General features: G+C 46.5%; 1 protein-coding gene across 1 annotated transcript; it reads left to right on the top strand.

The window, feature by feature from the left end:
* The first annotated feature begins 1,850 nt into the window (after positions 1-1,850).
* Positions 1,851-9,980, top strand: pmp22b (peripheral myelin protein 22b). Its single transcript, XM_080021390.1, has 5 exons — positions 1,851-1,985; positions 2,816-2,905; positions 3,081-3,174; positions 6,318-6,458; positions 7,766-9,980. Exons 2-5 carry the CDS (start codon positions 2,828-2,830, stop codon positions 7,924-7,926), a joined length of 474 nt encoding a protein of 157 aa, XP_079877516.1. The 5' UTR covers positions 1,851-1,985; positions 2,816-2,827; the 3' UTR covers positions 7,927-9,980.
* The last annotated feature ends 9,049 nt before the right edge of the window (positions 9,981-19,029 follow it).

The following is a 19,029-nucleotide window of genomic DNA, read 5'->3' as shown; positions in this document are numbered from 1 at the left end:
ATTGGAGTAAACTTAGCACTCCCCTGTGGTGTGTCCGCTCAGCCCGCTGATTGTCAGACTTTTACAAACATTGACATATAAGGGATGTCAAAGGAGGGAGACTTCTTTTGGGGGGCGGGGGGGGGGGGGGGGGGGATTGTCACAGCTACTCTTTAGATTAAAGAGACAGTTGTTCTCCACACAGATGCTTGTATGTATCTTTCGGTGTTGACTGGTTCAAAGCTCAAATGGGCCAAAGAGCCAAAGAGTCGGTCAGTTGCAGTTGATAGATATTCTACACACAATGAATTACCCAAACATGTCTGGGTTGAGTCGTGGAGATATCCCTTATCAGGCATTGGCCAAGAGGGGCTTGTAACTGTTATGTTTTCCTGTCAACTAAGCGTTCTCTCACTCAAGAACAGCAGATTGGCGGCCGATGTCTCTCGCTCTGAATTCCGTGAGAAGGCCTTTGTTTCGTGCGCGGGTGTGAAAAGTGTTTGCCAGACGCCGATGAAGGGCAAGCAAAGTGAGGAGGAAAGACAAAGTAGAAGCTGACAGGGATTATCTGAAGCCAGCGGCCTCCCCCCTCATGGACCCACCACTCAGAGCGCGCTAAGTGTCACTTTGTGAAGCGAACCCCGTCTTGAATTTAGGTTCCGACAATCCCTGCAGTTAAGCCACCAGTGACCACAACCAACACCACTCCAGACTCCAGGAGACTCCAGTGGAACAGCTCCGTAGAATGAATCTCTGACTTGTCCCCTCCATCCGGGTAAAACACCCTTTTATTTTAGTTCTAATAATAGCAACGATTGCTCCACCCATATTTATGGAGCCGCTATCTCAAGAGCCACTAGCACTGCACGCTCTGTGTTTGTAGAGGGGGAGTGGGATCCCTATGAACACCCTCCCTCCCACTCCTTTTGGGAATGAATCATAGCAAAAGGCGCTAGGCATTCCCATCCACACTTTCAAACACGATGTGAGTCACATGGACATTACTCCACGGGCGCAGGGAAATGAGCCCTCACCACATCGCATCACAACGTTTGTGTTTCTCATCACCCGGACAACGTGCACCTTGACTTTTCAGGGAAATAAGCCAACATATCCTCATGGAACAAACATATAATTTACTTATCTTGAATATATATATATATATATATATATATAAATGGAATGGCTCCACATATATTTAGCAATACATACGAATGTGTTTACAAAATGCGATAGCTTGACTTTCCTATATTTCTATCACTCAAATATATTTTAAATAATATATCTTTGCAAAATATATGGCGATACATTTTACAATCTATGGAATTCAAAAATTGGTTTGTTCTGTAATAAATTGTATTTATATTATCATTTAATTTTTTTATAATCTTAGATTTTACTTTATAAGATCATACCAACTGTTTGTGTCATCACGTGACATATATTAACAAATGAAACAAATTTCAATATATTAGATCTCAATATATGAGGCTATTTCCGTTGCGTTGGGGAAAGCACTTTGCCTTAGCAGTGTTACTACGAAGTTAATAAAAAAACATTTTCCTTTAGCATAACAACTGTGATTCGAAACCACACCTGAGGAAACACGTCATTTAATTAACGAATCAGAGTGTTCGCTTTTGCTCCTCGGCTATCCAACGTTATGATCACATGTACACATCACCGCGTTCATCATATTATGTCATTTCAAGGCGATGACGAAATTCCTAGAGTGCGGAGCAGCGTCTCCATGGCTACCAAACAGCGCACGCTCTCTCTGCGCTGTACGGCGAGGGGCGCTCCGTGACGTCATGACGCACGCAGGGCGTTGTTTTTCCATAATGAGACGCTTTATAACAGCGCACGGAGCCCGGGCTGCGATCTGCCGCGGAACTCTGCGCTCAGTGGGACTACTGTGGGGCTAAAAGAACAAACAACAAAATCAACCTTCCCAAGCCGGAATCCTTTCTTTTTTCGTGTGTGGAAATACAAGCTCTCCGCTCAAAGTAAGTTGACTTGTTATTATTAGATTGCACTGCGCGCACGCATTAGTAAAACGATAAAATCATGATTGAAAATCATTATAAAACCATTATTTTATAAATTTACTAATAATAAAGATACTGAGTTGAACGACTACAGAGCAGAAGGTAACAGTTCAACTTCACTGAATTGGCCAATGTTAATTGAAATCTGTAAGATAAAAAAAACAAAACATTTTCATTATGGAGAAATTATGGGGATAAAATTTGAGATGAGAGTCCAGCGGAGACAGGCATTATTATTATTATTATTAGTATTATTATTATTATTATTATTATTATTAGTATTATTAGTATTATTATTATTATTTTTTTTTTTTTTAATCATTTTATGGGAAGATCTTGTGTTCATTTAAAGTTCAATGGTTCGCTGTGAATGTCGTTTTTTCCCTCCACGTTGTTGAACAAAACTAAAAGAAAAAAGGAAACGGTCTGATAAAACGTGTGTTTGGATTTACCTATTTCTTGACTAATTCTTATTTTTCTTTTTATTACGCAATGTGCCGTTGTACCCCACAAACTGTGCGCAAACACTCGCGTCTCTTTTATTGCCATTTGGCAAGAGAGGCGTAGGCAACGGGATGTTTCAAGTTTCACTTTGGTGATGCTGCGACCCACCCATGTGCCACACTAATGTGAGACATCCAGACGCGCGCGCACACACACACACACACACACACACACACACACACACACACACACACACACACACACACACACACACACACACACACACACACACGCCAGGCCTCCTGTCAGAGTGACTATATTCTTCTGTGGCTTCGTTTGTCCAGACCTCCACCAAGATGCTGCTTCTACTACTGGGAATCATCCTCCTGCACGTCGCTGGTCTGGTTCTCCTGTTTGTCTCGACTATTGTCAGCGTGAGTAGAATTTAAAAAGGTCATATTACGGTCTTAATTACACGTGTGTAGCTGTTTCAATAATTGCAGACTTCCTGCAACTGTGATTGCATTGCAGGCTGCTTGCAAATATTTTGTCTGTGGATGTAAAATACTCCAATGTTAAAAACCCACTTGTTTGTGTTCCTGGAATCAGGCATGGACCACAGGTGAAACCAGCACCTCAGACCTCTGGCGAAACTGCACTTCTGCCAATGCAGGATACCACTGTAGCCCCGCCTCAGCCGGAGGTAGGATGGATGCAGCTGCTTGTTTTTCTATTCCAACTGTGTAACACATCAGCACTGACTTGGCTGAAAGGATCTGCATTAAAATGTTAGATGCTCAACTTGGGGCGAATCTCCCTGTTTCAATATGCTGAAGAGGGCGTGTCAGCGCTCTGATGCCATCTAGGGGAGAGAATGTGCAACTGCAGCTGCAGGGTCCCAGATGATAGGCTGAGGCTGTATAAATAGTCATAGCATGATGTCCATATCCAAGCCCCATGTTTGGGAGTCTCTCCACCGAGAGGGAATGGGCTTAGAAGGTGTTGACCAGGGAGGGGCCGCAAAGTGTTTGCTTGTGTCCTGTGTCTGAGTGTGTATGCATGCGTGTGTGTTTGCATGAATATGCATGTGTGTGTGGGTGTGTGTGTGTGTGTGTGTGTGTGTGTGTTTGAAAGCATGGAGGGTTCAGGCACTTTATGCAGAATTTAATGTGCTGAGTCGATCACATCCAATTGTCAGATTCAAGTGTGTGAACCATTATTAAAAAACGGAGATAGCTGCAGCCGTAGTTTTGAAGCCTTATTTAGAATAGTCTACGCTTTTCTCTGACGCGGGCTTGTGTTGCTTAAACTGTTTTCACTAGGTTGTAGTAAAGGTTACATCAAGTGGATGAGCGGTAGCGCAGTGTTTTGCTGCTAAACGTGCTGTCATGGTGGTGCGGCGGCTGGCTGCAGCGGGTGATGTCATGTGTCTAGAATGAGCAGAGCTCAGCCAGTGTGTGTGTTTTGTCCGGGCAACAGGGCTGGCGAGTTCTGCCAGCTGGTTTTGTGGCACGGCCGCTCTGCTTGAGCTGCTTTCATTGGAGCCCTGACGCACACTGTTTGTTTAAGTGGGCTCGTGTGTCCGCATTTGTGCATGGGCTTTGGGAGATGGACGATAGTGCGGCCGGTGCTCACGTGCGAGCCAAGCCTAAAACAAAATCCAAAAGAGCCTTTCGACGCTTTGCTGAGCAATCACAGCAAGAACCAGGGGGAGAGTGCGCGGCACTCCCCTTTTGTCCCGCGGATTGGGAAAAAAGCAATGTGCAGCCAAGATGGTCTGGACGGTTCTGCCTTTCCCATGACTTTGCTTCTGCTGTAGAAATTGTTTTTTGTTTTTTTTTTAAATACAGAGTTAGTCATCACAGTTGAATACAGCCAGGATGATACAGGCGATACATGTCTGCTGACTATCACATGTTAATCTCATGTTCGACATTGTTCATGGACGGTATAAACCTAGGAATTAACAACATAATGGATTCCTCTCACTATGAAATTAGGGATGTAAGCAATTAATCCATTATCAGTGTCCAAAGAAGAAGAAATGTTGCCTATCCATCCGTGCCACCCACACATGCAGAGCAAACGCTGCAGTTAATGTGACTTTAGTGACCGACATAATGTGTTATATCAGTAGAGCAGGGGCACTGGGAATCACCAGACAATGTTTGAAACAATCACGAAAACACACCGAGCTTCAGTGTTGTGCCTCCAAAGCCACGGACCGCGCCATTCATTTCTTAGCGGGAGCACAAGAGTTTATCAGACATTCTGAGGAATGGACCACACCTTGTAACACACACACACACACACACACACACACACACACACACGCACGCACGCACGCACGCACACACACACACACACACACACACACACACACACACACACACACACACACACACACACACACACACACACACACACACACACACACACACACACCACTGTTTCCTTATTAGCAGTCTGTCAGGGAAGGAAGGAAGACAAGAGTTGTGTTTATCTGGAAAGCAGGGATAATATAGCAATCTTATTTATAGACAAACTATTCTTAGAATAAGGTGGAACGTTATGAACCTATTGGCTGTCACCGTTATTGTATTAAGCAATTACAAAAATTAAATCATGGTAATCTTCAATCATAATTGCCTTTCCAATTTTGTATTGTCTTGAGTGCATCCATTGGATTGGACAGAGATTCTTTTTTTTTTTTTTTTGTGAATAGGTTGGCATGGGGTGTCGTGTTTCCTCCCTCATCTCTCTGTCTCTAAAAATGAACCCTGGATTGTTATTCCTAGTAACTCGACTCTATCCTGTCGACCCGGCGCCATTCATCAACCTATTGTTTTTTTTCCACTAAAATCGGAATTAGAGAGATCGCCCCGCCTGGCCATGCATCTGTAGCAAGAGTACAGGTTTCCTTAAAGAGCTGCACACAGATAGAGAAGCTATGTAAGGGTGCAGTCAGTCAAGGTCCACACAAAGTAATCTCATCACTTAGCTATCAATAAGTCTACGGGAGAATGTCTACTGATGAATATTGCAGTATGAGGTTGTTTGCAGTGGCAACCCATTAAAACCACATAACGTGTGTATTTGATCGACATAATGCGACGACACTGTGATGTTGTCGAGTCTATTAGGGAAGGGGGAAGGTCAGAGATTCAATCTGGTTCATGTTCTGTACAGCAACACCAGTCACACGTCGGCACCAGCCAAACATGAGGGGGAGAGAGTATGAAGAGATGGATATTAAGTGAGAGAGAGAGAAAGGTGGGGAGTGGCGTGAGTGGGAAACTTGAGAGGCCAGGGAAGCTTCATGTATAACACTCGGACAAGAAATAGCCCCTGCTTGGAAATCCTGGAATTCCTGGCCCGGTTCCACCTTTCGGGAAGATGTACAAGCATAGGCACACACATGCTTACAAACGTACACGCACACACACACCATAGATAGGTTGTGCTTGGACTTCCCTGTCGATACGATTGGGACTTACTGTATATGAGTCAATAGCCTACATCCGCCTGGCCTTGGAAGGCTAATAGCTAAGTACATCGATATAGTACATTTAGTCTTTGGATGTGATATGAGAGAGGGGTGATAAGAGGCGTTTTAGGAACAAGATACCCAAGCAGCTTTATTATTATGGAACAATTTTTACTGCCCTCAAGCTGCCTCACTTTGAGGTATTTGTGTTCGCCAGCGTGAGCTCACAGACCTTTTGCCGTCACCTAGATTCTTCTGAAGTCATGCGAATGACACTGCGGTTATTATTTCTGTATTGGACTGTATAGTAACTATAATTCATTTTTCCCCCTCTACGTCTTTCCCTTCTCCTTCCGCAGAGTGGATCCAGTCGGTCCAGGCCCTCATGATCCTGTCCATCATCTTCAGCTGCCTGTCTCTCTTCCTCTTCTTCTGCCAGCTCTTCACTTTGCAAAAGGGTGGACGCTTCTTCCTCACCGGAACCTTCCAGATCCTTGCCAGTAAGTCAGTTGTCCATCTTCTCCGTTCTTTGGCACTCCTCTGGTGCAGAGGTTGAAAGTCCGGGTTCAGAGAGTAGAAATTCTACCTGAGGTCCAACTTTTGAGTGAAATCAGTGCATGTGCAGAGCAACCTGGAATTCTGGACCTTTTCTACAGCGTTGATGTAACTGTGATCAAGCAGACACAACATGCCCATATTTTGGCTCGGTGAGACACCAAAATGTGCAGGCGGTGGCTGGATTTTCCAGACTTGGACTTCCCAACTCCTCATTTACAGCGCTAATAAAACACTCAGACACAGCCTTGACTAGGCGCATTACTCGGAGAGACTTTGTGCCAGTCTGTTATGGATTAATGTTCCACTTGTCTATTGTACTTTGTGCCCTTTGGCTCCAACGCCGGCCTATTGTTCCCTCGCTTGGCAGCCCTAACCATCAACCCTGCTTCAGGTCAGCACCACACGCCTTCTCCCAGTGGAAACCCGAAGGCGGCGAGCTGCACAATGGCCGCCATACAGGTGCCCACTCACCCTGATGGGAGTGGGGCCGGGCGCCATGCCAGCGACACGTGTTGAAATGTCAAAAAGAGAGCGGCCGACGAGCCAGGGGGTTTTAAATAACAAACAGGAGCATGACACATGTCACACAGGCAGGGCGGTTGGACGCAGGGGTTGGCGCCGTGCCAACGCGGGAGATGGGAAGGAGGGGAAACCATTCCAAGCTTATTTAGGGTTATGCGGTGTGATGTAATGTTGTGGGGCGAGGGAGTCTGCAAAACACTGACACTCATGCCCCTTTCACCTTCAGGCGCATGATCCAAGACAGGGAATGGAGAGTGATTGAGTGACAAGGTGCATGGGCGGCCCTACAAGAGGGCTCTAGGGGGCGCTATAGCCCAGTCACAAATCTGCTCAGCCCCGGTCTCAGTGATCCAATGGAACGCAGCATCACTTCTAGCTGCCTCTCGACTTGTTCCAACCATGGAGCGAGACAGTATGGGTAGCAACCTTTACTAATGATGGCTACCAGAAATGGTTGCGACCAAAAAGGAGTAAAACAATAAAGAAATCCCCAGTCCATGTCCATATATGGTCATATGATGTCCCAGCAATCCTGGAGCGCACAACTTGCCTCCTCTGGCCAATGCTTTCATTGACCAAGACGAGATCCTCCCAATAACTCAGAAGTCAAGAAATTCGCCAATTTACTTGGCTCAGCACCCCAATGTATTGACCTAACGCCCTCTGGTGGTCGTAACTCTCCTAACCTTGTTTCCTCTTCTCCACCCTGTCTTTGTCTCTCTCCCAGGTCTGTTCGTGATGAGCGGTGCAATCATCTACACGGTGATGAGCCCGGAGTGGGTGCCGGCGAAGGACGCCTTCGGCTACTCCTACATCCTGGCGTGGGTGGCCTTCCCGCTGGCGCTGATCAGCGGACTCATCTATGTCATCTTGAGAAAGCGAGAATGAGACGGCGATCGGCCATCTCCTATTTCCTGTGCTCTCAGTCATCCTACACGAATCCACCAACCCACCCCCACCCCCACTAAAGTAGAAGTTTTGAAGCGTGTTTACCAAAACAGCCCTTGAAGCCTCCAGGCTCCTACATCCAGATAAAGATAACAAGGGGGAGGGTAACAGAAATACAAGGCAACCAACAACCATTACTGTCTCAATTTGAGGATGTATATAGTATCTATGGTTTAAAACCTATTTATAACACTTTTTACATATATGTACATAGTTTTTTTTGTGTTGCTCTGTCAACAAAGATACTCGCCAAGAGCTTTGTTTTTGCTGATTAAGTGCCTCAATGTTTGTTTGTTCGTAATGATGAAATAATTAGATGCCTTTTTTTTGTTGTGTTTTAGTTCTCGTATTTCCCTCTCTTATTAAGAATTAGTAAAAGCCAAGTTTCTTGAAGTATTTTAACCTAAAGCATGTATAAGAACATAGAAAGTGTAGAATGATTTTTTATTTTTTTTTTGACAAACTTACTTCAAGGAAAGAGTGTTGACATCCGAAAAAAAAACTAGATGGATCCCTAGGGTAGACGTCGAACATCGTAGGTTTTTGGTCCTTTTTCTATTTGTGGAATTTGCAAGTTTCACTGTTTTTATTTTACATTATTTTTTCTATTTCTTGTTTTCAAACAAAGACGGTGCTATATATTTACCATTCCTATAACTTACAGCGATGATTTACAGTTACCTTGGCGCTGTTTCACGTCAAACAGCTCGCCATGGAGGGGAGATTGGGGTATTAACTCAAAACGTAACGAGCAGAATACTCCACTGTGTCCGAACTTGATCCGATCACCTACTGTAACACAAAAAATAACTGGGTCTGGGTGCGGCACATCGACAGATCATATTACCACGTAAAATGTCAGTATTGTGAGATCATCTTCGGTTGGTTTAAAAAAAGCAAATGGTACACTTACATTTCATGAACTTTTTTTTTTTAGCTTTTCACCACCTCACCTCTTTTCCATGTCAATGTTTTTAACCTTTTTTCCTTTGTTTTCCTTTGTCTATCTATGACCAGTTAACTCTCTAGATGCCAAAACACTGTAAAGACGCAAATGTTGCTTTTATAGCTTTTTAGGGATTAGGGATGATTTCTCTATTAACCTTAGGAACAATGTCGTCGAGATGAAGCCATATCTGTAACAAAAAAAAAAGACCAGAAGATAGGTAGGTAGTAGCATAACACAAGCTTAGTATTAGGTGTACGTTATGAGTAAGGACAGCGGATGTTTGCAGTGGTGATATTAAATACTTTGTTTCACATACTTGAAGTTTGCCTTGCTGCGGCCGCTGCCCCGCTGAGGACGCCTCTACTGTATAAATACGTTGTTTATAACTTTTGCATAACAAAATGTGAGCGACAATCTAGCTTAATTCAATAAAATAGAAACGGAAAAAAGAAAACTCTTTACCATTCTATCATTTCCACATGATATCAATATTTTATATTCACAAAGACAGCATGAGTAGCTAGAGAATCCTACTATGCAGATATTTCAAAGTTTTTTTCCAAGCTGCTGCGCTGTTCCATATACATATCTGCCTGTAAACCCTTAAACACACGATTATAAGCTATATTGGATGGAAGAGATGCATACGTGCCATTAATAAAAAAAAAATGTAATCAATGCAAAACGACTTATGTAGTGTGTGCATGCAGAGATCCATTACAGAGCATTTGATTGACAACCATCATGTCCACAAATAACTCAATAAGCTTCCCACAACCAGATATCTTAAATCATAATAGTAATAATAATAATAATAATAATGAGTACTATTTGGGACTTTTTACTGCCACCGTGTCAAGGGGTTCAGTTAGAAGTGATGTTTCTATGTCTCTAATGACAACTGCCCTGGTTTCTGTAACACCACCAAGCTCTAAAACTGCCTCTCGCTACCTACACTGTTTTAGCCCTAAACCATCAAGTGTTCGTGATATTACCAAAAACTACTTTGATTTAAACCAATAAAGAATGTTTCTTACCACCACTACTGCGACTTGTGGGATTGTGTCTTTGTTGGAACTACTTACTAGGACGCCACACTCAGGGTTCTAAGTTACTACAAACCAACTCAATGCATACTTTGTCTGAATACAATATGAATACTGAATACTTTGTTTTTACCAGAACGAAGCCCTCAGTTTAGAACCGTGCAGCGCTCTGCTATACAGTGGTTGAGATGGGTCTGAATCTCCCGCTGTGAAACTGAACTCCCATGATGGAGTGGGGAGTGAGGGTGGGGTGGGGGATTCTTCCTGCGAGCCGCAGCGGTCACAGTCACCCACCACCTCCCCTCCCAACATATCTGAGATAGCTGCGGGTAAAACAGGGACACAGACCTCCCTCCCTGTGCTTGTATGTGTCTTTCTCCCTCAGCTGAAATTCAAAGGGGTTTATTGGCATGGGAAACACAAGATTAACCGGGTACAAAACAAAGTGTGAAGATTTACATATTGCACTTAATATATTGTATATACAGTATACGTATATACACATCAAGGTTGTGTGACATCAAGATTAAAACGGAAAAATATGTCCAGTGTCTCCTGGGTCTGGTGCTCCGCGTCCTGTTGTTTTTGGGGGGAGTGGATGGAGCACTGGTTCGGGATTTGTGCTGGAACAGGGAGGCATTTAATAGGGAATGTGCAGCTGACGACACATTGCTGGAGCAAGCCGCCATATCTGGGGGATCGCTCGCGATGACTGTGAACGTCGGTCGCCATTTTTGAGCCAAAGGGCGGCTTGGAGGTCTCGTGCGGTTGGAAAAAACTGCCACAGAAAATCTTGCGGGGGAACCTCGGCCCTTCTTTTTCTGCGCTTCTGTACATTTCATACAGTACATTCGATCTATTGCTCTATGCAATTGAATGGGAGCGTCCTCCAAAGATGGCGAGAGGAGCCCATAGCAACCGTCCAACTTCACATTCCCTAATGGCATCCGGTAAACAGCCTTAGGGCCTCACCTTAGGGCAGCGTGGAACAAACACCTCAATTCGTTTCTGTACAGTATGAAAACATGAGCCTCATAAAGTATAGAGTCAAGTATAACACAACAGATGGAAGAGGCAGCGAATGTAACTGTCCCGCGGCTCACATCACGCCTCAGCACTGCACGTAAACACCACATTAAAGGCAGCGTCAGTGACACCAGCAACTGAGCGACATCGTCGTCGGCGGCCGCCCCAGTCCGCACGGCGGCCAAGCGCGGGCTCCGACCCAGCCCCGGTTGGAGGCAAAACATGGCGATCAAACCGTAAAGTGAACTTGTGATGACGTCAATCTGCATTCACAACTCGTTCTAACGTCACGAGTTGCGCAGGTCGCGCTCGCTACTTACCTGGAGCGGCGCCAAAACGAGCGGGCAACCCTGCGCACATGCGCACTCACACGCGGTCCGGCGCTCAATTTATCCGTCAGCGGCATCTGGTGGTGGACTCCAGAATTACCTTACAATTATTATATACAGTATACAGTATACAGTATACAGTACACAGTACACAGTATACAGTATATAGTACACAGTATACAGTACACAGTATACAGTATATAGTACACAGTACACAGTACACAGTATACAGTATACAGTATACAGTACACAGTACACAGTACACAGTATACAGTATATAGTACACAGTATACAGTACACAGTATACAGTATATAGGGTATAGGGTATAGAATATATATAGAAAGGCTTTATTGGGATGGGGAAAACCACAAAAACATAAAAATACATCATAAAATTAAAGCAGAAAATGAATTATTACATAAACATTTACATATACATATATAACTAATTACTGTGAAAAAAAATATATATATATAAAGTTAGATTAGAACATTTTCTGAGAACATACACCGAGATGAGCACAGGCTGAGTCCCTCCCTCCCTCTCTCTCTCCCTCTCCCTCTCTCCCTCTCCCTCTCCCTCCCTCTCCCTCTCTCCCTCCTCTCTCTCTCTCCCTCCCTCTCCTCTCTCTCTCTCTCTCCTCCCTCCCTCTCTCTCTCTCTCTCCCCCTCTCTCCCTCTCTCCTCTCTCTCCCTCTCTCTCCCTCTCCCTCTCTCTCTCTCTCTCTCTCTCTCTCTCTCTCCCTCCCTCTCTCTCTCTCTCTCTCCCTCCCTCCCTCTCTCTCTCTCTCTCTCCCTCCCTCTCTCTCTCTCTCTCTCCCTCCCTCCCTCTCTCTCTCTCTCTCCCCCTCTCTCCCTCTCTCCTCTCTCTCTCCCTCTCTCTCTCTCTCTCTCTCTCTCTCTGTGGTGATTAACGCGCTAACAGCGCCCCCCGCAGGATGCGATCGGCACCGACACGACCACGATGTCCGACGCCGGGCTGCTCAGCACCGCCCCCGCGTGGTGCGGCGCGGGCGTCACACCTCGATCCGCCGCCCGACGCCCGAGGAGGAAGCTCACCCGAGCGTCCCTTTTTTATTTTTTATTTTATTTTTTTTAAATTTCATTTTAATTAAGTGCGCTGAAGGTCAAGCCCTGTCTTTATGGTCATTAAACCCGCGGTGCTCGTCTTGTTTGGGAGGGAGGGCTGTTCTGCGTGCGTGGGATGATTTCTTCCATTTGTCCGCTGTCCCGCTGCTCCTCAGTCCGCCTCATGGATGACCGCTCCTCCTCCCCGACCCGGAGCTCTGAGGAGGCCCCAGTTGTAGGGGGGGAAAAAGGGGGATTTAAAATGCATGGATCGTCACGGAGGCACACGAAGGAGAAGGGATCTGGTATGTTTTTCCTCGGAAACTTAAATTACAGATAAATTCACACCGTAACTAACAACACGCCTTATGTATTCCTTTGGCTATTTGTGTATATTTGGCAATTTCTGTTTATTTTTACTCTTTCAACTTAATTTTTTTTATTATATTCTACTTTATTCTACATTATTATTTTATTTTCTGTTAAGCTTTTTCATTTATTTATTATTATTATTATTTTTTTTAAAGCTTAATCGTTTTACTCACCACGACAAATTCTAGTGCGTGTAAATGCACCTGGTGGAGTTAACCCATTCCGATCCCGATTCTGCTGAATCAAACTTGGCTGGATTTTAAGCAAATCTAAACGAAAAAACACACAAAATTTTGAATTATTTACGGAAGAACAGAAGAAACTAATCCGCAATTTGTTAAACTACGTCCTAGTGAAAAGGAAAACATGTACAATCACGCTGTATGTGATACAGGCAGTTAAATATACCTGGATTTAGTTATTGCTATTGTGACTTATAGGCGAGTGGACGGCCATAAAATGTAATCCGAGAGGCAAAACCTTTACCTTCTCAACCCCGACCCGTGCAGCGGCTCCAATCCATTCCTGACCAACCTCCGCCCCCGGAATGAACGGAGCGCTTTGATTTGAAGGACCGCTGCCGAAATTAACTTGATTAATACACATCAACACACAAACAAATTATTACTGGGAAGGCGGCGCAGACGCACGTCAGACAGATTGATCGCGTCATTTACATCCGACGCTTTGTTTTGTCTGGGAAGGTGTTCCCCGCTCCACGCCACATTTCCTACGGTGACGATGACGGATCCGCGTCCGATCGTCGCCCCGGAACACCCGTCAACCGCCACCCGCTTTCATTTCCGCGAGAAGACGGACGTACGGCCCCGTGACCCGCGGACGCCGAAGGTGTGAGCGCGACGTGAGCGCCGCGACGGACGCGACGGACGCGACGCCGGCGTCCGACGTCTTGTCGCGGATGGACCCCGCGCGCCCCCCCCCCCCCCCCCCGCGGGGGGGGCTGCGTGGGAGCGCCGCCGCCGCTCCTTTCACAGGGTCAAGGACGAGGCGGCGAAATAATCACTTTCCCATTCATTAACGTCACCCCAAACGCCCGCCCGCTACGTCGGGCCCCCCCCCCCCCCCGACGCCATTATCACCTGACGCCTCCCCCTTTTCGGAGCGTCCGCGGGGAGATAATATTTTCTAATTTCTGGCGACATAATGAGGGGCGCGACGCAAACAGAAGGTCCTCCTTAATCTATCACGGCCCTTCTCCGGGAGCGCGGTCGCTCGGTGACAGGCGCAACATCGCCGGGCCGGTGGGGAGGAGGGCAACAGACACAATTAAGGCTCATGAAATGCAAATGGTTCTTTATGCGAGGGGGCGGGGGGACGGGGGTGACGGGGGAGGAAGGGGTCTCCCCCAGACCTGCCGCCATCTGCTTGCCATCACCGGCGGAACCTCCGCGGCCCGAGTCATTTGTAGCTTTAATCATTTTCTCCGGCGATTATACAAGAAGGAGGTCGAGGGAGAAGAGGCGAGCCGGAGCACGGGCGGCCGCCGAGATCTGCCCGGCGACGCCCTTCCCTGGGCGGGCGGGCGCCGCCTGGACGGACCCTGTCGCTCCCACGTTCAACAACACAGTGATGGGCCTATTCTCCATCAGAGGTGACCCCCACCCAACCCCGGCTCCGAGGTGCGACTCCATAAATCCCGTCCCGGGGCGTTATTTAGGAACACGATCCTGCGCCCGCTGCGGTTCTCGGTCGTATCCCCGAGACGGGTCCCGGGCCCCCCGGCGATCCCTAAAGCCCCGCAGTTTGGAAAGGGTGTGTGTGTGTGTGTTTTTTTTTGTTTTGTTTTCCTTTCCTTTTTTTTTTTTTTCTCACCAATGACACAGGCGTTCATTTGTCAAGTGGCAAAGAAGGGCCTTATTGAATCCGCCACCCCCCACCCCCCACCCCCCGGGGGGGGCCTCTGAGGCCTCGCTGCCTCGACACGTTCCCAAGGTCAAGACCGAAGCCAAGGTCATCACCACACACGGCCGACCCCTGACCTGGTGGGTGTCCATCATGAGGAGGCCATAAAGGAAAGACCGGCGGCCGATGGAGTCTCGGACTAAATCAACTCCAGCCTCTGCCATACATCAAGATCACTTACGGCAACATGCCCTCGCACGAGGCCCTAATCATTTTATTGGCGACGAAGAGCGGAGAGGAGTGACGGAGCGAGCCCGACACGGCTCATTCAGACGGGCAGACACCTTTTGTGGTTGATTTAGGGCGGGCGACCGAGCGGAAATAGGCCCCTGAGCTCATGACTAGGCTCGCTCAGTGACTCCAACATGGCGGAATGCACCTTTGTAGCGGCCGAGGACATCGGCCGAGGTATGATGTCCAATAAGGGAGGCTCGCTGTGCAGCTCCTGAAACCCCAGCCGGCCCACGTAGCGCTCATATCGGACCGAGCCACACACACACACACACACACACACACACACACACACACACATACACACACACGCATACTTCCCATTTGGGTCGTTAAAAAGATCAGTCGCTCTGGAGCTGAAAATCCCGCCCTCGATGGCGGAACATCTGCAGAAGGCCCGGTGTGTCGGTGTAAACGAGGGCGAGTCAGACGGGACGGTCCCCCTGCGACCGCAACCTGGTTCCAGGGAGGCCGGGGAGGAATCTCTCAGGTCTATAAGCAGCAAATAACACTGGCTACTTGCCCTACACACACACACACACACACACACACACACACACACACGCACACACACACACACACACACACACACATAAACACACATCATTGCTATCTTAGGAGGTGGAGGAAGGGAAGAAGGAAAAGTTTCAGCCATGACTCAGGCTTGGCAGGAGGGTAGGACTCCACTTTGAAAGAAAAGGAGGCGGCCATGTTCAGGCAGACGGTGATAGGAAGGGACAGACGGACGGACAGCTGCTCCCTGGGGTCTCGGTAAAGTTTGATCTTGGACGGACTAGCGGCAGTAAAAACCCGCCGAATGGCGGTCCATGAAGCGTCATAAATTCCCCCCCCGGCAATAACAAGGGCGACTACGGTAATGGAAAATGGCTCGGCGGCCAAGTCACCGGGCTCTGCATTTTAAACGGGCGGCTCCGAGAGACCTCCTCCGACGGCGGTTATGAAGATCCGATGGAGACTTTTTTTTTTTTATTGTCCGTCTGATTCCGCTGTTCGGGAAACACACACACACACACACACACGCACGTGCACACACACACACACACACACACGCGTGCACGCGCACACACACACACCAGTTACAGATGTAGACGTAGTGAGCAATGAGCTAAATCAGGCCCATGCAGTAAGCACGGTTCTGGGTTGATGAAGAAGAAGAAAAATATGAAATTCCTCTGAAGAGCCAAAACATCCGACTCTGGAGTTTCCGGCGGAACAGTCGATGTCTTCAGACCCACGGTGCAGATATCCAGCGTCGAGGCTGTAGAATCCACTGCAAGAAACAGCACAATAGCTGCAAAACGTGTGTGTTTTTGTAATGAGATCCCACTGATTATGAGAGGGTAGCCAACTGGCGGTCCGGGGGCCAAATGTCGCCCACACAATCGACAAGTCTTCTTGAATTTCTTGAAGTTTAAGCAAAATAAGCAGCGTTCCCTTTTGTCCATCCCACTGCTGTCTCAACCGATCACAATTTTTAACAATTTGTTTTTTAATACAGCCTGGCATGTAATGCATATGTTATTCAGCTCGTGAATCAAGCCAAATACATACCGTTTATCTAGTAAACAGCTCATAATAAAATGTGGAAAAACATATATTTTTAGTTGCCAAAGTGAATTAATGTCGTTGCTCTTGGATTCATGTGAGAAATACCTGATGAACAATGTGAGAGAATAATACAGTTTCAAAACGGAACATCTTTGATTGGAAACAACAACAAAAAAAGATACGGTAACAAGTTGAAACAGAATGTGTGTGTGTGTGTGTGTGTGTGTGTGTGTGTGTGTGTCAGCATGTGTGAGCATGTGTGTGAAAATGTGGGTACCTGGTACTCCTCGTATGTGTGTGTTGTTACTGTTGTTGTCATTGCACACAACATGTACAGTATTTTCTGTGTAGGTGTGTATAAGTGTGTGTGTGTGTGTGTGTGTGTCCTTCCCTTTCACCTTTGTCTTCCGGGTCCCTCCACCCCAGACGGTCGGCTGATCTTCGGGGGCCCCCGACAGCGGCTCCGGACGTATCAGCCGCCAGCACCGGTGCCATCAGGCTTCACCCTATCGGCTCCTGAAGGGCAAGGGCTCCATAGAGAGAGAGAGAGAGAGAGAGAGAGAGAGGGACAGCGACAGAGAGAGAGACAGAGAGAGAGAGAGAGACAGAGACAGAGAGATCCCTGCGCTTCCTCTTTGTTCCCGCTAATCACTCTGTCTCGGCACTGAAAGGCATGGACGGATGAACTCCATTGGAACCTGGAAAGACTCGCCGCTCGCTAATGAGGTTTACTAATCACACACCCATTCAGCAATCACCTCCTCAGCCCTTCGTCTGGTCTTATCAGCCTCTTTTTTTTCATGTTTTGTTTTTTTAATTTATTTTTTTAAGCTCTGCTCGGTTGATCTTCAAATTCGGGGTTGAGTGGGTGAATGAATCACATGGATCCTCATCTGCGGCGTCGCCCACCGCCGCTCCAGGAAGCGCTTTTGTTCGGAGCGATCTGAGTGAATTCCATTTTGGCGGAGCTGGAGGAGAGGACGGCCGTCTGTGGCTGTCTCACACACACGCACGCACACACACAAACACAAACGCACACACGCACACACACACACACACACACACGCACACACGCACGCACGCGCGCGCACACACACACACACACACACCTTCCGGTATAAGTGATTTATGGGGACATCTGGAAAAAGCGAGTGAATCAGAAGGTGAATATCAAATTTTCAAAAATATATTTAAAAATGCTTAAAAATACAAGCACCTCATGAGGACCCCGTTATTACGGGGACCTTAAATCCTTAAAACCTGACAATCCTAAGTGTCCTGTTAATGCTCGTCGGTATTCAGGTATTTTGCCCTTTTAAACCACACACACACACACGCATGCACGCACACACATACACACGCACACACACTCATGCTTTCATGTATAAGTGGTTTCTGGGGACATAAAAACCTTTTAAAACAAGATTTATTAGGATGATGCACAGTAGAATATGAAGACAACAGCACAGTGATTATCGAGAGTTAATCAGAAGTTGTACATAGGAAATTTAAAAATGTTTAAAAACCTGAGGACCTTATGAGGACCCGTTATTATGAGACAATCTGACAATCTGTGAGTGTGTGCGAGTGTCCTACTGTAATGCTGGTTTGTTTTCAGGTATTTTGTCCTTTACGTATCGTATGGTTTATAGGGACGTCAAGAAAAACCCTTTTAAAGAAGGTTAGTTGGGATTATGTCGATTTAAGACAGCACAATTATTATTATTATTATTATTATTATTATTATTATTATTATTATTATTATTATTATTATTATTATTATTACTTTATTTTATTATTATTATTTTTTTTACCTGTGCTGTCAGCTGCTGGACATAGACACAGAGTATTTGTGTCATTGCATCTAGAACAGAGTTAGTCTGCAAGTGGAGTGGTACTTCTCAACCTGCAATGTCTCTTTATTCATTCTTTAATCATCAACAACTGCTACACAATTATTTCGAGGCCGACCCGTGTGTGCGGCTCTGCGGACAATCATCAAATATAACACCTGCTTGTCAAATATGCAAACATATCACTTAGAACGTGTCTCTGGGAATGTGGATATAACACTATTGTTCCCCGGGGTTGAAAACCTATAATTTACGACAGGCAAAGATGCAAAAACAGAAGAATAATAAGAGGAGCTGGACACACGGACAACACGCAGAGCTCCGTGTACATTATAGAAAACACAAAACAGTCAGTGTAGGTTACACCAGTGTTCCCCAAAGCTTTTTTCCCCCGCGACACACAAGAAGAAGACGATCCTCTAAATCTCGGACTCAAATGACTCGAGGAGGCTAAATCTTCGCCCCCGCATGACTTCTGCCAAACGCTCTCACCCATTTTGGCTTGACTCGCTGACCGACTCTTTTGCCGGAGTGACGGCAGACTGCCGGTCATTAGAAAAGATGTGTCCGCCACCGGCAGATCGGTTGCGACACTGACCATGGTGCCATGGAGTTTTTTTTCACTGTGAAAAGGGTGTCCTGGGCAGGAAAGTGGTTGGGAAACACAGGTTTGAAGC

This window comes from Zeus faber (genome assembly GCF_960531495.2).
Source record: "Zeus faber genome assembly, chromosome: 20".
Lineage (NCBI taxonomy): Eukaryota > Metazoa > Chordata > Actinopteri > Zeiformes > Zeidae > Zeus > Zeus faber.
The sequence above is the reverse complement of the archived record's forward strand: the minus strand, read 5'-3'. Positions and strand labels throughout refer to the sequence as shown.

Bases quoted from the DNA above. Each gene is read 5' to 3' on its own strand.
- pmp22b (XM_080021390.1), top strand. From the start codon at position 2,828: ATGCTGCTTCTACTACTGGGAATCATCCTCCTGCACGTCGCTGGTCTG. The intron at 3,175-6,317 runs GTAGGATGGATG...CTCCTTCCGCAG, and splicing joins TAGCCCCGCCTCAGCCGGAG to AGTGGATCCAGTCGGTCCAG. The intron at 6,459-7,765 runs GTAAGTCAGTTG...TCTCTCTCCCAG, and splicing joins AACCTTCCAGATCCTTGCCA to GTCTGTTCGTGATGAGCGGT.